At 38.4% G+C, this 24,512-nt stretch overlaps 1 protein-coding gene across 1 annotated transcript in view; it reads left to right on the top strand.

The window, feature by feature from the left end:
• The first annotated feature begins 627 nt into the window (after positions 1-627).
• Rich (Guanine nucleotide exchange factor subunit Rich) overlaps positions 628-24,512 on the top strand; it is a 629,630-nt gene continuing 605,745 nt past the window's right edge. The window contains exons 1-2 of the mRNA XM_067145638.2: positions 628-847; positions 14,117-14,224. Coding sequence (XP_067001739.2) covers positions 707-847; positions 14,117-14,224 — 249 coding nt within the window. The 5' untranslated portion in view covers positions 628-706. The remainder of the gene's footprint in view (positions 848-14,116; positions 14,225-24,512) is intronic.

Genomic DNA, 24,512 nt, shown 5'->3' with positions numbered 1-24,512 from the left:
TTTGAAGATCCTCACTTACACTCTCTCCTTGGTCATTAATTATTTTAAGCCAGTTAAAATATGGATCAAGCAGGTCAGAAGATTTTGATGTACTATAAAAATCTCTGTCACTGGAAGAATATATATGCAAACACAATATTACTTTCATTTTCTTGTCACGAGGGAACCTGTAGAACGACCGCGCATTCTTCTCTACTTCATAGTTACTGCATCCAAACACAGCACATACCTTGCACCTCATGTTGAGAGGAGATATCAAGGAATGACACACGCTACTATTCAATTATGTCAACTTACTGGAAACCCATAAATAACACCAAAAACTTCACACAAATGTACATGTGCTCTTAGACAGAATCACTAGTTTTCAGGTCTACTCGCTAGAGAGAGCTCCAATAGCTGTCTCTCGATATCTAGCTCAGTGTCGTGTATTGTTTCTACTGTATTTGTCTACACCTATATGTTTGTGCAGAAAATGAATTAAGTGCATTATTGTATTCTTCTGGAGGTTTTAATGTCGTCAGCGAGATGTTGCGCCAGTCGTCCTTCAGCATTACTTTTAAAACCACTTTTTCTTTGAACTGAATAACTTTGGTTGGCAGTATTTCAAGATGGCCAACGTTGCCAAAGTAATTTGTTGACGATTGTGCACGATTGTGGAATGGGATTCATCGTTCAGTGAATGTAGTGACAGCGACCGTCTGCAATGTATTTTCCAATAGGCTGGCCAAGAGAATTAAATATTCCTCAAGCGTATTCCTGTGACATCCGACAAGTAGTCTGCAACCGGGATAAGATATTATTCGCAATACTGACAGACGATTCCTTGTCTATATGGTTTTGCAAGGTTAGATTTTCGTACAGTATGATTAAAAGTCTTTAAAACTCATCAGGTTTGGTGTAAATTATTTGCTAATACTGTTCTTACTGATGGCAAGCTTCGTTACTTGACCTACGGACAAAGTAACTTTAGTATATAGGGGTGGGGTGGACTATCTTTGACAGGAGTAAGTTTCATTGGGGGTTAAACACATCTGGGTGAACTAGTCGGGGAAGTGTATAGTTTATATTTTTGTACGGATGTTTGAATGAGTATTAGAGAAACATGTCACTAGTAGGGCTTAAAATGCAGTAATGGGTGTGTGGTGATTATTTGACACATCTATAAGTAGTGGAAATGAAGACAGTAACGTGATGAAGTACTACATGAGGGAAAGTAGGTGAAATAATTCTACATTTATGATGGGAAATATTTTACTAATTTTAGTCGAGAACAATAGGCCTACAATGGAGATATGACTTATTTTCAGCATAGCATACTATAGAACAGAGCTAGTGAAGGTAGCAAACCAGAGACTTGGAGTTGTTACATTTAAATATCGTAAAATACCACTGACCTAAACAAAATATGCATTGTCCCAATTAATTTAATGAAGTTGATGAGTTAAGCATCCACCAATACTGATTTTTGCATATTTTTGTAATATATTTTTAGATATATCCTATACACTCACTGGCACAAAAAATGCAACATGATATAAATGCTGAAGAAATGATATGTAGTTACCTATGTAATGAAAGTTTAGTATTTTATACTATATTTTTTACGGATTGACTCTGTATTGTGAGCAGACGATGAAGTATGGATTGTTTATTGCACTAGCTTTAATTTTTTTCTTGCACAATTTGGGAAACACATCACCGGATGCAAGACTCTAATTTTTCTCACTCTTTATAATTTGCTTTTACATCGCACAGACACAGATAGGTCTCATGGAGACGATGGAATAGGAAAGGCCTAGGAGTGGAAAGGAAGCAGCTATGGTCTTAATTAAGGTTCAACCCCAGCGTTTGTCTGGTGTGAAAATGGGAAACCATGGAAAACGATCTTTAGGGCTGCTGAAAGTGGGATTTGAACCCTCTATTTCCTGGATGCAAGTTCATAGCTGTGCGCCTTTAACCACACAGCCAACTTGCCCGGTTTTCCCACTCTTACTCTTAAAGACCTTACTGTTGTACTGTTGTACCCATTTCAATCAATCACGTGTGTTTGTAGGATGTTTCCATCATTATTGTAATCAGTTTTCTGGAGTAAACATGCCAGTAAGTCCTGAAGAAGCTGCAAAAGGTTTGCTGGAAGATAGTTGTAGCATGAATTATGTTGTAGCAGTGTTGAGATCTACACTTTCCACAATTTGTAGAACCATAAGAAAGTACAGGAAAACTGAAGGCTATTCAAGGAGATGGGATTGAGCCCAAGAAAGAGCACAGTCAGCAAGAGATAATCACTTCTTACAGCTTCAAATTCTCCGCAACAGTCACACCACTGCTTTTGAAGCACAAAATCAACTTGAACTTTAAGGGGTCAGTGTTAGTGAGAGACCTGTCTGAAGAAGTCTAGAACAAGCCAGTCTTCAAACCAAAGGCCTGCTAAATGCCCAGAACTCACCAAATAACTTTGCACAACTTGACTGTGTTTCACAAGGAAACCTCATGGCTGGACAGTACAACATTGGGTCGAAGTGCTGTTCACTGATATGTTGTGATTTGGCCTGTGATCATATGACAGTAGAGAAAGGTCTGGAGAACATCTGGGGTAAGGTGAGGTATTCGCCTTACACATTCTCACCCAGGACGCCTTTTCAGGGTGGTTCTTTGATCGTGTGGGAAGGAATCGATATGGCTGCAAGGACTGATTTGGTCTTCATGGAGCATGGGAGCCTTGCAGCACATCAGTCATCATCATCATCAGTTTTCCACTCCAGTTGCCCGGGTATGGTTTACGAGCACTCTCCACTTCTGTCTGTCCATGTACCACTCTTCTCTCAAGACGACATCCCAGCTGATTCATCTTGTTCCTATGTCCTCTTTCACTTGGTCCAGCCACCTCTTCCTAGGTCTTCCTACCGGTCGTTTTCCGGCCACGACTGTGTGTAGCCATTGTTTTGCTGTCCTTCCATCGTCCATTCGTTTGACATGGCCAAACCATTTCAAACGGGCCCTTGTCACTTTTTCATTCAGGGATGGGTACACACCAGCTTGCTCCCTTATTCTTTCATTCCTTACCCTGTCCCTTTTTGTCTTCTGTACCATAGTTCGTAGGAACTTCATTTCTGCGGCTTGTAGTTTGCTGTCCACTTGTTGGGTTGTTGTGCAGGTTTCTAGGCCATATGTTATTATGGGGGTGAAGTATGATTGGAATAGAATCTGCTTTGATCTTAAGGGAACTTGTTCGTTCCAGAGGAGGTTCCGAACTTGATGGTAAAACTGAGCTGATTTTTGAATGCGGTTGTTAATCTCATGCTGTATTCTGTTATCACTTGAAATGATGCACCCAAGATATTTATATTGGTCTACTGTTTCTAATTGTGTACCTTCCAGCATTATTTTTCCTTTCTTCTTCTGCCCGTTGACAGACATAGTAACAGTTTTCGATTTATTTGTTAATCCGTGTGCTTTCAAATGTTCATTCCAGGTGTTCAGCCTCTCTTGGACTTCCTTCTCTGTATTTCCCCAAATTACTACATCATCTGCAAATGCAAATGCATTGATGTCCATATTGTTCTTCTGCTTAATTTCTTTCATGACTTCATCCATGACAGTGATAAAAAGTAATGGTGAAAGGGTACTGCCTTGTTGCACTCCTTTGGTGGTTTGGAACCAATCAGAATTACCGTTTCCTATCTGTACGCAACTGCAGCAGTCTTCGTAAAGCATTTTAACTTTCTGGATAAGCCCTTTGGGTACATTCTTCTTTCTTAAACATTCCCATATAGTCTTCCTTGGAACACTATCAAATGCTTTTTCGAGATCCATCACATCAGTATGTGGAGGAAATCATTGTGGAGCTATTTTCGCTCCATGTATTGGTAATTCTTTCACTCTAATGCAGTGCATGCCCACATGTTGTGAGATGGGTGCAACGGTTTGTGGATGCATTGGAGATCCATTTAAAAAAAAAAAATTTTTTTTTTTGTTTGGCTTGCTTGAAGCCCCGAATTCGAATTCTGTTGTGCATCTATGGAACCAGCTGGGGAGAAGGGTTCATCAGCACTATCCAGACACCCTACAGGATGTAGGGGCTTTCCTGGAGGAAGATATTGCAGTGTTAATCAGGAGCATGGCTGATAGTTTGCATGCTGTGAGATGGTGCAAGATCAGGTAATACACTTCTGAGGATGAGAAGACATTTGTGAAGTGTAGAAAACTAAAACAAAGGTGAATTAACTCGTGAGCTTCCTCAAAATTTGCGTTAAGTGTAAATCCGTATGTATTACTTCCGTATCTCTGGCTTAATTTGATAAAAATGTGTATAAGAAATTGTTCTGTTCATTGTCAGACACTAAGAGAGTCAGTACTACAATATATCTTCATAAAATACTAGATAAGTGTCATGAAAGTGGCTGAAATTTAAAATAAATCTCTCGTCGCCATAAGACCTATCCGTGTTGGTGCGACGTAAAGCCCCTAGCAAAAAAAAAAAAAAAAAAATCTCATTGTCTTTAAGGAATTGAAATGTTGCATTTTTCTGTGCTGGTGAGTGTATGGTATATTATAATTTTAGACTCAGCAGTGTCTCACACTTGGTTATCTATCTTCGATATATGTCTACATCTTATTCTGGAGGATTATCTTCAGCTACAGTACTCAAGTTTTAGGTTGTAGTTTACCACATTTCCATCAAACTGAAGTCTCCCTGCCATGTTGTACCTTCCAGTAAATGATTTATGCATATTATGAACAACCAAGGTGTCTTAACTCCTGTAACTACTGTACGTTGAATCAAGAACTCATTCTTCCATCGAAATGTTGATACCTAACAAGTCTCGTAGGTTAAGATTATTTTTACATTTTGGAAGATAAATGAAACCTTCTGTTGCAAAAAAGTTCTATTTTAAAAAATAATACAGGGAGTACACCGTAATGCAAGACTTCATTTTGGAGCACCGAGGCACGGGAGTGCAGAGAAGCGGTGACAGTGAGCGCAGTGTCCGCAATGGCGAATTGACGTAGTTGTCTCAAAGAAGAGACATGATTCCACTTGTAGAAATTAAATGAAACCGAACTCTCCAGATATTTACATGCTTAGAACAAATAAACAAATAAATAAATCAAACAAATATACTAGTAAATGAAACTGAACTCGCCAGTATTTACAGAAGATGTTGAAAGTGACCTCCTTGAGCTGCGTGCAAGCTTCGCATCTTGTAATGAGATTTTGAAACACACTTTGCATTTCATGGGCACTGATGAAACACACATTGTTCCTAATTGCGATTTTTAATTCTTCTGTTGTTCAAGCATTATTCCTGTAAACTTTTCCTTCCAGATTTCCCAATAGATAAAAGTCGCAGGTACTTAAATCAGGTGAATGAGGGGCCATAAGTCTTTAGTGATGATCTGATCATCGAACACTTCCTGCAACCATGACGTAGAGCCATGCTCTGTATAATCAGTTGCACCATCCTGCTGGAAACAGCCTTACCGGTTTCTTCTTCAGCAATGAAATCTGTAGGCTGTAGGCCTATGTTATGGACTGAATGAGTCCTTAAAGATCGTGAATGTAATTTTGTTGCATTACGTGCTGACGAATTGAAATACCAATTTCTGGAGCTACTCTCCGAAGCGACATTGTAGATTGACTTGCAGTCTTACCTGTATATCTTCTAACTTCCCCTGTATGAGAGCTATTCTCTTTCGTTGTTTTTTCTTATTAGTTACGGAACCAGTACCTTGGCATTTGTGAACGAGTTGTTGCATGTAACGACATTTTGATGATACTGTAGAACCGGGAAACTGTCTGTATGGAATTCTTGAAGGCACCTTATACCTGGTTTCTTCTTCTTGTGCAAATAATACTTGATCAAAAATATCCTCTCCGCTGTTGTGTACTTAACCATTGCGATAACCTCACAGCACACCTCTAAAGTACATTAGTTACTAGCGAACTGCTGCGTCAGCTGTCAAGACTTACTATCATGCCAAGCTTAACACAAGCCGTATGGTGCAGGCCAAGCTTAACACAAGCCTTATGGCGCCCCGCTAGAGGATTCCCACGGCCTGTGAGTAGAAGTCTAAAGTCTTAAACTATATTTCCTGTAGAATAACATATTCAAGATAAATTAAAAAAAAAAAATTGAATCATTTCCTAATTTGTTTGAAAATGGTGTTATTTAATTTCATTAGTGAGGCTTATTATTATTTTTTTTTTTACAGTTACTTTTCGTCGCACTGACACAGATAGATCTTATAGCAATGGTGGGATAGAAAAGGGCTAGGAGTGGGAAGGAAGCGGCCGTGGCCTTAAGGTACAGCCCCAGCATTTGCCTGGTGTGAAAATGGGAAACCAGGGAAAACCATCTTCAGGGCTGCCCATGGTGGGGTTCGAACCCACTATCTGACGAATACTGGATACTGGCCTCACTTAAGCAACTGCAGCTATTGAGCTCGGTGGTTAATTTTTTATGAGCTTACAAAAGTAATTCCATTTTTATAATTTTTGATCAAAGTATATGTTCCTGTATTGGGCACAGATTTTTTATTTGCATCTCAAAGAAGAATCTTGAGCACTCACAGTTTTAATGGACATGTATAAACCTAATGAAATGCTGGAAAGCTCATGTATGTACAAACATTGATAGTGATGGTAGGTTGGTGTAAACAACCACAGGGTTGCATACCAAAGTGCAAAATATTGTCAGCATCAGATGATTGTTAACCTTTTCACTCTGGTGGACTGCTGTAGCAGTAGAGCGTTGTTTGGCGTAGCAGGTGAGTGTTGTTTGTCTTTTCCATGCTTCGCTACATAAACTTGTAGAGAAGTTCAACCTTCATGACATCTGGCGGGTGACTTGCTAGTCTGTAGTTAACTGTAGAGTCACCAGATGCTGTGGGCAATTGGTTAGAGTGTAAGCATTCGAGTAAGATTTGCACCCTTCATTTGCCACCTAATAATTGCTGTTCACTGCAAATGTATTCGCTCTTTTACAGGTTGCTTCAACGCATTATGATATTGTATTTCATAATGCATGAGAAACTGTATACCATGGATGAAGCTGTTATCCTCATATCGAATGTTGATTTTGAAGAAAATGAAGGATGGAAAGATTTAACTTTGCCAGTGTTCTGTCCAAAGCCATGGATCTAAAAGAAAGATGGGAAGCTTTACCTGAATGAAAATTAATAATGCATGCCCAAATATATTTGACTGAACTAATTTTTTTTTTTTTTAAATGATCAACCTGTGGTTTCTTAACAATGTGAACATAGCAGAGGCAGAAATCATCCTGTACAGCGGGCATGACGAGCTGGCGTTGCCACCTGTCTCTGAGGCTTCGTGTCTGCTCTCTCTTTACTGGAGTTGTTAATTGGAAACTATAATTTTTTGGACTTTGTGCCCATTGACACTTTCATTCAAAATATTAAGGACTATCATTTACCAAAGTTTCAAGAATTTTGGTCGAGAGCCATTTCCCATGACTCTGCTGGATCGTTTGTGCTACATTTTAATATACCCTTCAGACTTACCAACCAGCACGTAAATATTCGGGAAGCAGAGTACCGGCTTTCTGAGCCTAAGTTGGCGGGTTTGATCCCGACTCGGTTTGGTTGTGTTTGAAGGTGTTCACATATGACTACTTTGTATGGATATATTTACCAGTATAGTCAAAAGCTGTAACCAATTTGAAACCAATAACATTATTATTATTATTATTATTATTATTATTATTATTATTATTATTATTATTATTATTATTATTATTATTATTATTACCTTCAGGCTAGCAACCTGTCGGAAGGACATTTGATTGCTTTCAAGTCTTGCAAAAAGTAAAATGCAAGACCGTAACGGGTCACATGGCCCAATACTTGGAAGGAAGATGATGATGATTATTATTATTATTATTATTATTCGCATGTAAACATTCATTGAGAAGAACAAGACCCATACATTTTATTCTTATCCAACGTCGTGACCTAAAATTTGTTCATGATACCAAGGTCATCTCTTATGAAACAGTGGCAATATAGCATCATCTACTGGTCGTTTGATAGCACGTCAAATCTCCTTAATTAAAGAAAGAAGAGCAAATGTTCCAACAAGAATAAAATAGTGGCGGACTTAGAGAAAGGAAACTGCTATCATTTCCAGTATCACCCTACCACCACTCCAAAGAAAAATGTTCCTGCAGTTACTCAAGAATACCACAGTATGACAAAGTCTGGGTGCCATAGGATAGACCATTTGCCATGGTTGTGGACTGAAGAGGTCAAAAACAAGGTCCATGCAAAAAACAGAATCTATCAAGCATTCCTAGAGTCAGAGACGAAAGAAAATCTAAAGAATTACTGTGAAGCCAGAAATGCAGCAAAGGAGTCGCGACAGCCAAACCAGCTTATCTGAATGGATTCTATGATGTAACATTCCCCCAAAAGTATACATGCTACTTCATTGACCTTCGTTGTTGACTTCTGCATTGCTGCCATACTACCAACACCTCGCACTGCTGCATCGCATATTATTGAACGCCGCATGCCTCTTCCGTCTCTTTACTCATCCAAGATCTGTTTGGTAAAGTCCAGGTGGTCTGGATATAAACAAGAACACGTAAAACACATGATGAACGAAGGTTCCTCCACCACACCGGTGTCGAAAGCAGATTGAATTCCAGGTGGAGTGGATGGCTCTTTTATACAGACTGCCTGAGAAAAGACGAGAACAAATCAAGAATCAGGCTTGTTCTAGAAGGTGACGTCAAATTGATGTCAGAGTTACATGACGAACAACTGAGTGTTCAGATGTGTAAAGACAGCAGGTGATGTTGGGTGGAAACAGCGATCTGGAACATAGGAAATCGAGGCAAGGTAGAATTTTCTTGTAGATTAGCAGGAGAATATTACATAAATGTATTGGTGCTAAATAGATTAATAATAATAATTGTTACAGGATTTTTGTGGTTTACAGAGGTATAAGAAAGTGCCAGGGTGAACGCGTGGACAGAGAAAAGATCAAAGCATAATTTAAAACACTTAATTCTGAATTTTTTTTTTTTAAAGTTTAAAGTTTAATAGATAATGAATGAACAACAACAAATAACAGTTAGATGGAATAACTATGAGCTCGTCAGCTCTGATAACAGCAATGACTTAGTCAAAAATCAGGTACAATGGAGAAGATTATAGAGACAATAATTTACAAGGTTGAGCTTTGTAGCTCTAAAGTTACACTATTTCAAAAAGCACATTTGCTTCATTCACTTACATCCCAAAATTTTACTACAGTCCAGCCTCTCAGAGGCGCAAGTTTTCTGTCAAATTTTACACTGGATAAACTTCAGAACAGTGTTTGTCATTTCTGCTCAACAGTCTGTTACACACTCGCCTATGAATAATTACATTTTAAGAGGGGCAGAGAGTGCGAATACTAAATGGCCTAGAAATACAAAAGGAAAGGTTGAAGAGGATCGGCCATAAACAAAATGCTAGGTGTTGAAGCTCTTGCACTCCTTTTGAAATACCTTAAAATGCTACATGGGCTTATGGCCCAAAATTACGGAGGCTAAGCCTATACTGCAGAGGGGTGACTAGGTGCAAAATATTAAGTTCCAAAATGGTTTGAAGAATTTAGAGAAAATCATAGCCTCCTCCGTACCAAATTGAATGGGAATTAATAGAAGGTGAACACTCTTTATTCCCTAAGTTACTTATTTTCCAGCAGGGATTTGAATAGAGTCCTTAGACTTGCCTGAAAATTTACATTTAAAAGGTGATATTAAACTTTAGAAATTTGCATTAAGAAAGAAGTTTGAAACCATCTCCTCAAGTTAACAGTCTGGAGCTATCACCTATTTTAAAAGATGTCTGCCATTACCTTGATCTGTTGGGCCTTCCGACAACGGCAAGGCTACCCCTGCCGCCAACTATCCCGTCCACACACTTAGACCAGAGCGATGAAGATGACAAAATGGCCCAAAAGCGATCAGTATATATAGCAACTCGAGGGAAGGTTCCTGAACACTCTTGAGCTAGCTAGGCAGAATGCCTCTACACACCCCCAATTTTAATTGGCTACAAAAATATATACCAACATTTCTGATTTGTCCATAACATAAGGAAGAAGGAAGCTTTAGTAGTGCTGGCAACCTCAGCACATAAAAAAAAGAAAAATTAATAGTCTGTCCTCACGCCAGAGTCGATAGTAGAGACATCTAAAGGCTGAAGGTCTATACTTCTTCAGATACATAATTCAGGGCTCACAGTACAGATGGCCTTCTAGAGAGCGTGCAGGGCAAATGGACGGAAAAGGTGTACCCTCGGTACAATAATAATGATAATAATAGGAATAAGATATAATGCTCTGTTACTATTTGTCACAGTCACAGTTAGATTATCTAATAAAATATTGATAATAATATACACCATGGATAAGGGAAGCAACTGGGGATTTCAGAGGTCTCCGTGGTAGGTACAGGATAATAAGTAAAAAAATAATATCAAGTACATGTATGTTAGAACGTATATTTTAAAACTTGAAGTAAGAACATTAAGCAAAAGAAGGGAGATGACCCGAATTAACAACCATTTGATAAAAGATTAACAGCAAGTAAGAAAAGATCAACAAGTTTAACAAATGGAGTAACAACAACAAGCGTTTTCAATGAGGAATTCGAGCCACATTTTCACCATTGGAAAAAAGGCGATATAGCCCAGAAACACAGTATTCGAGGTTTAAATGACAAGATCACCTTATAAAGAAGATAGATGCAATGACGCACAGATCTGAAATAATCTAACAACACACATAACCCTAACTGTAGGAGGGAAACAAGACGGGAACCAGGTGCATATGACAGGAGGAATTGTTTAGCGCAATACTTCATTAGAAATGTTTGTAGAAAATACGAAGACTAGTTCACAGATGATAAAGTTAATAGCCATAGATAAATGACCTTAAAGATCCTTGCATACTGGTACTGGCAAAGTTCAAATAAAAAAGCAAGATTTCGAAAATGAACACCACACACTCGCAAACAGTTCATGGCCCAAGAGATGGATGAACACGGCCGAAGTCATGCTCCAAAATATAGCCTGAAGGGCTGTGGGAACTAAGTCCCAAAATAAGATCTATCTGTGTCAGTGTGACGAAAAGTAACTGTAAAAAAAAAATAAATAATAATAAGCCTCACTAATGAAATTAAATAACACAATTTTCAAACAAATTAGGAAATGATTCAATTTTTTTTTTTTTAATTTATCTTGAATATGTTATTCTACAGGAAATATAGTTTAAAACTTTAGACTTCTACTCACAGGCCGTGGGAATCCTCTAGCGGGGCACCATAAGGCTTGTGTTAAGCTTGGCCTGCACCATACGGCTTGTGTTAAGCTTGGCATGATAGTAAGTCTTGACAGCTGACGCAGCAGTTCGCTAGTAACTAATGTACTTTAGAGGTGTGCTGTGAGGTTATCGCAATGGTTAAGTACACAACAGCGGAGAGAATATTTTTGATCAAGTATTATTTGCACAAGAAGAAGAAACCAGGTAAAAGGTGCCTTCAAGAATTCCATACAGGCAGTTTCCCGGTTCTACAGTATCATCAAAATGTCGTTACATGCAACAACTCGTTCACAAGTGCCAAGGTACTGGTTCCGTAACTAATAAGAAAAAACAACGAAAGAGAATAGCTCTCACACAGGGGAAGTTAGAAGATATACAGGTAAGACTGCAAGTCAATCTACAATGTCGCTTCGGAGAGTAGCTCCAGAAATTGGTATTTCAATTCGTCAGCACGTAATGCAACAAAATTATTACATTCACGATCTTTAAGGACTCATTCAGTCCATAACATAGGCCTACAGACTACAGATTTCATTGCTGAAGAAGAAACCGGTAGTGCTGTTTCCAGCAGGATGGTGCAACTGATTATACAGAGCGTGGCTCTACGTCATGGTTGCAGGAAGTGTTCGATGATCAGATCATCACTAAAGACTTATGGCCCCTCATTCACCTGATTTAAGTACCTGCGACTTTTATCTATTGGGAAATCTGGAAGGAAAAGTTTACAGGAATAATGCTTGAACAACAGAAGAATTAAAAATCTTGAAGTGCAGGTAGAAAAGAAGGGGGAAGGGGAAATGAAAGGGGAGGAAGAGGGATAGAAGAAAATGGACTGTTCGAAAAGAGAAAGAAAGTGTTCCATAAATATAGTAATATTACAGTAACTGCATAAAATATTATGCAACAACATTTTTACAATTGAAAATATCTTATTATGTGGCTCAAAAAAGAAAAGAGTGGTTGTCCCCTTTAAATTTAATTATCCCATGAGGCATTAAAATTAAAAGATAAAAGGATATGCCTGTTCATGGGAGAGTCTGCTTTGAGCCGGCATGGTGGAGGGAGAGTAGTGAATGAGCAAAGTAGATCAAATTACACTAAATACAACACCAAGAGACGGTAACAGTAGCAAGGTAGTGTCGGTATTATTATCAAACTACAAAAAAAAGGTTGAAATTTTACAGGGCGATGCTTCCTGTCGTACATCTGTATATCTAGCTTAGTCTACACTGATAAAATTATGGACAATTGCAACAAAGAATTGGAATCGCAGAGTAGGTAAAGGATATAGCAAATCTAAATAGGAATAAAGTTAACATTAGAATGAAGAAAGAGGGAAAAGGAGAAAAAAAGATATTGAAAGTAGGTGCGTGAAAAGAAAAATTGCGAAGTTCAAGAAAGCTCAAGATGAGAAATTAGCGAATCATATTTTACCAACAAGGGTTTCTTGTCGACAAGAATAATTAATCAGGTTCTCATGTGGCCAACGAGAATTTTATCAAAAATAAGGTTCCTAGTAGGAACCCATAATTTAATTTAATCAATTGTAAATGTTAAAAACATTTAAGCTCTTTAGGCTTTTTCAATCGTGAAATTGCCAGTGTTTTGCCCCAGTGTAGCAGTGGGCTCATCAGTTGGATTGCTAAACCTTTCCAAGACGCTGGCAGCTAGTGTGCCGTTGATATACCACTGTAAGAATCTTATGTAGGACAATGCAGTGACAGTGCACTAGGGGAAGCATGTGCCTTCACTTGTAAAAATGCCTGCCTTTGGCCTTTATATCAGAAATAAGGTTCCTAGAAGGAAACCATAATTTAATTTCATCAATTGCAAATGTTGAAAACATTTAAGCTCTTTAGATTTTTTCAGTCATAAAATCGTGAAAAGAGAGTTTTTTACTAACCAGGAGATTGCAAAACAAATTGTAACCTACACTATTCATCTACATAATGTATTTGTCATGGCCCACACATTTGTAATCATTTTCCTGATGGTAGTTCCTATTATATTCAGTCTTCCCTCTAATATCCTCTCAGAGATATAGTTGCTACATTCTTCCTTATCACCCTTCTTGAATACTGGGATTATCAAACCGTTCCTCCAGTCTTGTGGTACTTCTTCTTTTTCTTCCATAACACTCAAAATAATCTATACATCCAATTGTCCTCGGACACTCCCGGCACTAAGAGCAATACGCCCTTTCATTTTCATATATCCAATGTAACCCTACGTGCCTGAACATATTTGAGATAACAAAAATACATCATCATTCTTCTCATTTCCAGTCTTCTGTGTCAGGTTGTGAATCAAAGACCTCTACAGTTTTCTGTCTCTCCACCACTCCCTTCCTCCCTCCAATATTTCATTGTTATCATGCCACCTGTAAACGTCTATTGCTGAATGTGGGCATCTTCCAATTTCTTCCATGCAATATTTTTTGGGGCTGTTTGTATCCAGTTCCTCTCAACATGATGTGTGTCATTGTGTCATCTTGCTTGTGGTTGGCCAACACATCTCCTTGACTCTTGTGGACCACTTGAGGTTACTTCTCGCCACATGCTCATCCCATTGGCATTTGATCTTTGCCACTTGCTCCATCACATATGTTATTCCTGATCTCACCATTCTGGATTTGGTCTTATATATAAGGCATGTGTTCATGATATATTAAAAGAAGTGCTAAATTATAGAACTTTCTTGTTATTTATCTACTTTTTTATTTACAGGTTATGTTTGTAGTAATTTTTTTATTTGTTTGTTTGTTTGTTTGTTTTATAGCCATGTGTTCCAATTGTTTCACACCAGCGAACATCTGAATCCGTTAAGAGTCTGGGAATGAATGCCTTGGTGGAATGGCGTCCTGATTCCAGCATGCTTCTTGTTGCTGTAAGTTATGACATGTATTTTCATATAACACTGATTATATTTGACATGATAGTCATGGGTTTAGACCCTGTGAAACAAGACAGGTTACTAAACTCCTTCCAACTAAAGAGTGAATAAAGTAAATAAGGCATAAAACATATTTTGTATCACTCCTCAAAGTCCACGTCTCTGTTATGTACATACGAACATTAATGAAAATTGATGGATATAGTTGCTTTGCCTGAACATATTTGAATTAACAAAAATACACTATCATTGCTTCTTCTTCTTCATTTCCCATTTCCAGTCTTCTGGGTCGGGCTGTGAATCAAGGACCTCCACAGTTTTCTATCTTTCCAATACTCCCTTCCCTCCTTCAATATTTTTTATAATTTTACTCCTCTCTTCTCTATACTCTTCTTTATCGTATCCATCCAACTCTTTCTAGGCGTTCCCCGTTGTCTTCGTCCTATTATTTTCTCCATAAATACTCACTTTGGAACTTTGTCCTATCCCATTCTCATCATGTGTCCATACCATTTCAGCTTATTGGGTCTTGCATTTTAGGAAATCCAATTCTCTATCTGATTTCTGTGTTTTCGATTTTATCCCTTCATGTCTTCTCACTTATTCCTCCAAGGAATTTCATCTCAGCTGCTTGAATTTTACTTTCTTCATGTTTTGTTGTTGTCCATTGATATATCCACAAAGACGCACACAAAATGCTGTCAGTTGGTACAGTTATTTATATCACCTTAACTTCACATAAACATACACATAACCTAATCAACTGCTGTCACAAACAAAATACACACATCAACAAACCGCCATCTTTCACAAATGCCTATCACTAAGCCACATGGAGATTGCAACCTTAAAACAATTGACTGCTTACCAGCATGTCATAACATGTGGTCACAAGTAAAACTCCTGTTAAACCATGACTCTTACTAAACAATAACTCATCTTTATCATCAAGACTATCTCTTTATATGTATGCCTGGCCAGGCTTCTAGAAAGATACATTTTCTCGTAAATTCTAGAGTGCTTAAGACCCAGATATAATGTACAGAATATTCTACAGAGTTCTCGTCACCGAGTGCCATTCTGGATGCTACAGTGTGTTTCACAATTCTGTCGTGGATTACAAATCATATATACAAGTAATAATAAATTATATACAGGTTCTTACATCAAGAAGCCTCTATGGCTCAGGCGGCAGCGCGCCGGCATCTCACTGCTGGATACCGTGGTTCGAATCCCGGTCACTTCATGTGAGATTTGTGCTGGACAAAGCGGAGGTGGAACAGGTTTTTCTCCGGGTTCTTTGGTTTTCCCTGTCATCATTCATTCCAGCAACACTCCATTGACATTTCATTTCATCTGTCACTCATTTATCATTGCCCCAGAGGAGTGTGACAGGCTTCGGCAGCCAGCACATTTCCTATCCTTGCCACAAGATGGGGGCTTCATTCATTCCATTCCTGACTCGGTCGAATGACTGGAAACAGGCTGTGGATTTTCATTTTTTCTTACATTAGCTAAACTCGTATAAATATCTATATTCAACGAATGTTTCGTGACATAACCTCACAAATAATGCAATCGTAAACTAATAATGAAACTAATAAGTTGATGTACATCGCTAATAATAATAATAATAATAATAATAATAATAATAATAATAATAATAATTCAAGCTTGATACTTGCATTATTTACCCATGGGTGAGAGAATATTGTTTTCAAGTTATATCAGTTTATCACACTTGTATCACCATGTGCCCGCTGGGTATGGTAAAATTCGCGTGTAATACATTCAGTACAGAATTTTCTTGCATTTCTCTGGGATGTCCCAGTTTTACACTATACCTCTCACACATTGGTAAAACCCATTGGCTTGTTGGATTCTTTTTCCAATTTCTTCATTTATTTTTCCCATCTTCTGCAAGTATATTCCCCAAATATTTGAAGCTTTTCACAACTTCTAATTCTCTTCTGTTTACCTCAATATTCCGTCTTCCTTCTCTATTACCTCTTGTCATCGCTATGGTCTTACTCTTCTTCACACTTATTTTCATTCCATATTCCTCTATCTCCTAACCCCAGAGAGCAACTTGTTCTATACTCCCATTTCATTTTTTCCTCATATTACTATATTGTCTGAAAAGAATAAGGCCTTTGCTTCCCATTTTTTGTTGTACACTTGTGGATTCCATCCATGACTGTAATGAAGAGTAGAGGGGATAATACACTTTCTTTTCCAAGTCCTGTTTCTACATTGAACCAGTCCTACCTTAGTCTTCACACTACTTACACGCTTTTCATACATGGCTTTGATCAAATGTAACTTAAAAGCTTTTCAATCTGTTGAACATACAATTTCAATATAGATTACACTACAACTTGTGTAAAAAAAAGAAGACATTATTAAAGAAGGAGTAAAAGGAATAAGAGTAACTGTTTTCAAACGCCTCGCATTTTATTCTGGAATGGTGACAAAGCAAAACTCATTAAGATAAGTTCAGATTTCAAATTCATAGAAGTTTAGACAGAAATAAACATAGATATTCCCAAATATTGAATGTGAGTTGGTAGAATCTGATGATGTTCTGTTTGATGCAAGTGTGATAAACTGATATAACTTAAAAACAATATTCTCTCACCCATGGGTAAATAATGCAAGTATCGAGCTCAAATTATTATTATTATTATTATTATTATTATTATTATTATTATTATTATTATTATTATTATTATTATTATTATTATTATTTTACGATTATTATTATGACTTGTGATGAACATCCTCTTATTTGTATCATTATTAGTTTACGATCTCATTATTTGTGAGGTTATGTTATGAAACATTTGTTGTATATAGATATTTATATGAGTTTAGTTAATGTAAGAACCTGTATATAATTTATTATTACCTGTATATATGATTTGTAATCCACTAGAGAATTGTGAAACACACTGTAACATCTAGAATGGTACTGGGTAGACGAGAACTCTGTAGAATATTCTGTACATTATATCTGGGCCTTAAGCACTCTAGAATTTATGAGAAAATGTATCTTTCTATAAACCTGGCCAGGCATACATATAAAGAGGTGGTCTTGGTGGTAGAGACGAGTTTTGTTTAGTAAGAGTCATGGTTTAACAGGAGTTATACTTATGACCACGTGTTATGACGTGCTGGTAAGCAGTCAATTGTTATAAGGTTGCGATCTCCGTGTTGCCATAGTGATAGGCATCTGTTAAAGATGGCGGTTTGTTGATGTGTGTATTTTGTTTGTGACAGCAGTTGATTAGATTATGTGTATGTTTATGTGAAGTTAATGTGAAATAAATAAGTGTATCAACTGACAGCGTTTTGTGTGCATCTTTGTGGATACATCATGTTAAGAATGAAACCTGCCATCCTTTGTTTAATAGTTGGACAAACTCAGACATTAAAGAACCTTTATTTGGGATTGGCCCTAAATTTTCCCCTCGAAAAATTACAGATTCTAATCATGGTAACCGAACTGTGGGCAAAGAACAGAGATGTGAAATGTCACAACCCAGCTATAGCCAATGAGTTCTAACTCCCTCTAACAACACAATAGCATTATAATATAACACAATACACTGGACATATAATAATGAACACAAGTAAACCATTCCTGGAAAAGGCTCTAGTACAGTAGTATCAGGCTGTGTCTGAACACACAGGCCTACTCCCGGTTACATGTTACCAAAACATGCGATCAGCTGGCTGCAGAGGGCAAAGAAGGGAAACTTTGTTTAGTGGTTGGGCCACCGCATTTCGTACGTCACTTTGGGATTAACGGTACCGTTTGTACGACACACGTTCATTCATGGGCCACTCCTTCACTTCACAAGTAGCCTAGCTACCTGCCAGGGTTGTCTCAAGCAGACAGCTTTCACGGCTCTCCGGCGTTGTTAAATTATTCCTTCCAAGACTCGGTTTTTGTAAACATTCGCCGGCCCTGTCAGTCGCATATATTTCAGCCCTCAGGCAACATTTAAATCTCGCTCAAATATTCATGGCACATCTTGGCCTGTTCTCATTATTCCTGGCTCATCACAGCCGGTACACTATTCGTGCCTCATCTCGGCCTCATAATTCCCAGGTTCGAAATATATGCACGGTTGAGGTTTTGCCGACCACACTTTGTAAATGACCCTCACTAACTTCAACGATGTAAGATACCTCTCTCAGATGGTTTTCCGTGGTTTTCTATTTTCACACCAGGCAAATGCAGGGGCCGTACCTTAATTAAGGCCACGGCCGCTTCCTTCCAATTCCTAGGTCTTTCCTATCCCATCATCGCCATAAGACCTATCTGTGTCGGTGCGACGTTAAGCAAATAGCAACAAAAAAAAAAAAACCTCTTTGCACTGGCTGCTGCTGAAATTTGTGCACTAATGCCACCCATGCACATCCTGACTGTAGGCTAAATTAGCAGTACCCAAATGCTGCACAATTCAGTGTGTACATTTACTGCACACTGACTTCGCACGTGTGAAGAACTTGGTAGGCATGTCCGCTCTCGGGGAGAGAAAGATGTAATGTGGTGAGGAGTACTGACTGTAGAGTTGGCCAGTTGTATTGTATGAGTTTGATGGCAAGGGAAAACATATCATACACGGTTCAGGACGACGGTTTGTTGGATGTGCTGTTGCAAACGTGTTGCATTGTGGAAAGCACATAACAAAAAAAAAAAACAAAAAAAAAACAAAAAAAACCATTTACAATCTCTTAAAACGGACTGGGAATAGCAGTTCTTTTTTTCAAGCCCAACTGAAACAATTCTAAATGCTTATTATGCCGTCAAACTATAAGTGGATACCAGAAATTTACTGTCAAGCATCACTATAACGCTGTCCGAAAAGAATATGACACGTTAGTAGGCAAGGAATGTGAAGCAATGCTTAGGGACCTGAAAATACGTGATTGCAGTCAGCAGGCAGATATTATATTACAATTTATCAAGTGTATGCCAACACACATACTTAACATGCAGCAAGAAAATTCCTGAACTTGAGCACTTGAACACTGTGACCTGCGTGCACACACCACACTTCTGGCTGGTTTGTCGATTCTTTCCACTTCAGATGAGTATTTCCTCTTTCCTGCACACTTTACATTGCAGTGGAGTCTCTAACCTTAAAAGAAAAACATGTTTTAATGCGCTTCGGGGTGAAAATAACTAATCTAAAAACTATGCTGAGTGGTAAAATATCCTACCAAAATTCGCACCTCGATAACAAGTATCTACTTGAAAACAAATCACCTGTGGATTGGAGCCACATACAATATTAATCACTTAAGTGGCAAAATATACACAAATCAAAGAACAAAAACATGTTGTCATATTTTCCCTGGCATCACCAAGAAAGCATGCCATATCCAGGCAACTATCAATCACACAGATAGAAAATATTAATGCAATCAATTTCACATGTGGAGCAATCGCTTCCTATTCAATGTAGTTTCCTGAAATAGATTACATGACACAAAACAGTCATCTGGTGGACATTACAATGTCAAGCATAAATCAAAGTGGGTTCCTGAAATAAAATGCATGGCACAAAATTCAAGAAAATAAACAGAGTGGGCATTGACCTTCATCACATAATTCAACGTTAGTCTCTGAAAAAGATTACATGACACAAATAATCCTCAGCGTAGTCATACGAATATCATAAAGGACTAGTCAAATCTAGGCATCACGCTATGAAGGTTATGCCAAAAGTTTTTAGCAGCGCGTAAACCGTAATTCTGAGGACAATGGGATTATTTTCATTTGAAAGAGCCATGTTTTTCAACCTTGGAAGATGCGCGCATAACCCCTGCTAGCGGTAGTTCCTCCACAGCGAGGGAAGAAATCGCAGGCAGTGCTGAGTCGGACATGGTGCAAGATGGATCTGTCGCGCCACGATTTTCGAGCAACGATTTTTTATGATTATAAAGACATTAAGTGCCGAAGAATGCCATTCTTCTTTGCTGCGCGTTTTTGGTGAGGCTGCCCCCTCTAGAGCCACAGTTGGAAATTGGTTTCGCGAGTTTTCAAGGGGTCGGCAGTCAATTGAAGATGAACCTCGTCCCGGTCGCCCAGCAACAGCTGTGACTCAAGAAAACATTGATGCTGTGAGGGAAATGATCAAAGCAGATCCACATCTTACATTTTGTGACATTGAAGGGACCTTAAATATTGGGTCAAGAGCAGCGCAGACCATCATTCACGATTATTTAGGCCTTACTAAGAGATGTGCCCGTTGGGTGCCACATTCCCTGATAGAAAGCCAAAAGGAGGAGAGAGTGGACTGGTGTCATTTCATGCTAGAAAAATTCAATGGAGCTCATTTTGAAGACACCTACAATATTGTCAGAGGTGATGAAACATAGGTCTACCATTCTGACCCTGAAACAAAGAGACAGTCTTCTGTGTGGTGCTTTCCAGGGGAGGAACACCCACAAAAGTTCGACGCAGTCTTAGCTCCGGAAAGAAGAGGGTGGCAACTTTTTTTTTTTTTTTTTTTTTTTGTTACCAAAATGGGGCATCTCACCTCTGTGACCTTGGACACATATCGTACAGTTAATGCTGAATGGTATGTGAATGACTGTCTTCCCAAAGTCCTCGCCACTTGGAGGTCACAGCACCCAAAGTCCAAGAGTGGGCACCTTCTGCTGCATCACGACAATGAATCTTCAGATTCACAATTAAGTATTTATTATTTTCCACCTAGTCGATACAATGATTGCTTAAGGCAATTTAATGGTTAAAAGTGGTACATGTTTCGTATTTTATCAACATCTTCAGCCACATACAACACAAAATAAAATACATACAATACTGTTATGTGTTATGTGGCTGAAGATGTTGATAAAATACGAAACATGTACCACTTTTAACCATTAAATTGCCTTAAGCAATCATTGTATCGACTAGGTGGAAAATAATAAATACTTAATTGTGAATCTATTGAAGTGCGATACGGACCATGAAACTGATTTTATGTAATGAATCTGCACACGGGGCTGCCAGAACAATGGACTTTTTGGAAAGGGAAAAAGTCGAATGTTACCTCATCACCCCTGTTCACTTGACCTGGTCCCATGTGACTTCTTTCTGTTCCCTAAGACCAAGGAAAAAATACGTGGGCAGCGGTTATCGTCAGATGAAGACGCTATTGCGGTGTACGAGAGTGCATTAAGTGACATCCCGAAAAAAGCTTGGACTGAAATGTTTTCTAAGTGGTTTCAGAGAATGGAAAAATGTATATGTGCTAATGGAGAGTATTTTGAAAAGTTGTAATTGTTTTTTCGCAAATAAATTTTTTTCTCATACTCTGCTAAAAACTTTCGGCATAGCCCTCGTATAAAAGTCTTGTCTACAGCATCAACTGTAATGGCATATACAAAATAAAATCAACAAAATAGGCCGCTATACAAACCTCTCCTCGGTAGAAACATAAATCATACTCGCCTACCACACGGCCGAATGACTCAAAAGCGGAGATTGTCTCCCAAACTTGCAGCAAATACCAAAAATATCTGGTGTCCTACCCTTTACACTCACGCTGCCCACAGGTCTACCCAAGGCAAGGCTCAAACATGAAAATGCAGCCCTTTAAGAATGAAGAACGCATCCCCTTGCTCATCATCGCACAATATATCGCATGTCCTGAAGTTGCCATATCTGATACAATTATAAATGACATCATCGTACATAATACCATGTTGGTCATATACAAGAGCACTCACGCTCATTAAGTTAAACTTTAAATAAAATTACCAACTCTGTTATAATACAATAACTAGAAATAGACTATAATTCGTGTTTGAAAATCTGAAAGTTACTGAAATATGTTACACGTTCAACTAGAGAAATTCGCATTAATAATAATAATAATAATAATAATAATAATAATAATAATAATGAAATTTAAAGAAATCTGATTGTAATATTCGGAACTCGAAGTACGAAACTACGATTAAGGAAATTGTGAACCCAAATTCACACCATTAATGACCATGGGTTCTTGACGCCACAAAGTACACTCATATTTACATTCAAATCATCATGAAGATGGCGCTAACAAAGGTCAGGGATCCAAGCTCCACCAACAACATACATTCTCACACTTCATGCAGTAAATCAGAAAAACGTGGCGGCATGTTCTCGTATCAAATTAAAAGTTCAGTTTAACAGTTCCACCTTTTCAGTACAAAATTTTTAATGTGCGTTACATTACAAATGAAACATTTATTTGTTACTAGTTTCGACCTAAGGTCAAGGTCGTCATCAGCCAACAACACGAATTGCACAACATATTAAACAGTCCATAAACAATGTACATATATCGCAGAAACATTGTGGTTTGACGTTAAAAGATGAAGATGAAACAGTCACAATGGAGATAAAAGTTTTAAATTATGCATAAATTGCATTAAAGTAATGTACTTAACTGCCGTTGAAGAATGATTCAATTTGATCAATCTAGATGTCCAAGATTCTTGAAAATTACTCATTCACTACAAAGTTTTGACAGGTGTAAGTCATCATATGGTAGCAGTGACATTTAGAAAACAATTAATGGCCACGCAGTAAACAATGTAGAAACAAGGTACAATGATGTCCAAAGAGCTTCTAGTTTAATGTCCTTAAAAAATTGAAGGCAAAAGTTGCGCTTGAAAGTCAAATTATTTCTGTGAAATAGGTGAGAAGATTTGCAGTTCAATGCGGTAACAAGTGAACTGATAAATAATAATAATAATAATAATAATAATAATAATAATAATAATAATAATAATTTACCGGTTACCTCCATCGGGCGCGTCCCATTGGAATTGGGGAAGCTTGCTGGCTCTGCCGCCAGCAGAGTCAGAGGGTAGTAGGGAAATAAAATACCACCGTGAAAAAAAAACTGGTCCCTTGCCAGGGTTACGGCGAAGACTGGTAAATGACCAGAAGCCAGAAATCATCTTGAGGCAACCCCTACGGCTAACAACCCTAGTTGTAAAAGGATGGGTACCCGTCCAAAGCAAAGTCAAGTCAAAAAGCATGATGGCACAACATTTCAAGAAACATACCCCAGGGGGTAAATCTTTGGATAAATACCTCTGTCGTGAATACCACGGCGCACGAGTCTCGTTCGGATTCTGGGGGAGACTCGACATCATGCAAGAGACGAGTCGGAGTGTCTCGGTGTACCCCGAAGAGTCAAAAACTCAGGCCAAAATCTAAAACCTTTCTAGCAACTTTCAACATAAATTCACTTACACAAACTGGCAAGCTGAAAACCCTCACCAAAGCTCTTCACGAAAATCGGATATCCATAATGGCCCTACAGGAAACAAGGTACCCAGATGAAGAGATTTTTGAATCCGAAGGCTACCGATTTTTCAAGAGCAAAGCCCAAAGAGGAATCCTCAATGGAGCTGTGATGCTTGGAACCGCGTTTGCTGTTAGAAACAAGATCCTTAAATCGGTTGCAAATTTCGAACCTGTGAATGACAGATTATCTATACTCACAATTAAATGCGCGAACAAAACCTACGCCCTAGTTAACGCACATGCTCCTACAAACGATAAGAACAAGTCTGATCCAGAGGAAGTTGATAATTTCTAGAACCTACTGGATGAAAAATTAAACAAAATCCCCAAACACCATGTCAAGCTTCTTTTGGGTGACTTCAATGCCCAATTAGGTCGTGAACAGAAGTACAAGAATGTTATAGGAAATTACCCTGCTCACAAAAGAACCAATCCCAACGGCAAAAGACTGGTGTCCATTTGCGAAAATCACAACCTGCAGATCATGTCGACCCACTTTCGCCACCTACCCAGAAAGCAAATGACTTGGCGTTCTCCCGTCCAAGCTCTCGGAGAGTTCCAAATTGATCATGTTGCAATCTCCAGGAGAAACAGCCCTGAGATTATGAATGTCAAGGTAAAGAAAGGCATCAATGTGGCCTCAGATCATTATATGTCTCTTATCAAATTCAAACCAATTCCTACAAACACAAGGAAGACAACCAAACAGATCACACGCTTCGACAATGATAAACTTCGGCAAAGGGTCGAGGATTTCCAGGAGAAGGCTAGACCAAATGACTGTGACTTTAACAATGCCAAAAGTCTCGCCGCCAAAGATGTTGCAGAAATCAAGAGAAGCAAAAAGCATGCCTGGTGGAATGGTACCTGCGAATCAGACCTCCATGAAAGACTCAATGCGTGGAAACAGTACTACTCTACGAAATCAGAAAATGATTGGGAAACCTAGAGAACCCA

Source organism: Anabrus simplex, chromosome 4 (genome assembly GCF_040414725.1).
Source record: "Anabrus simplex isolate iqAnaSimp1 chromosome 4, ASM4041472v1, whole genome shotgun sequence".
NCBI classification, from domain to species: Eukaryota; Metazoa; Arthropoda; class Insecta; order Orthoptera; family Tettigoniidae; genus Anabrus; species Anabrus simplex.
The sequence above is the reverse complement of the archived record's forward strand: the minus strand, read 5'-3'. Positions and strand labels throughout refer to the sequence as shown.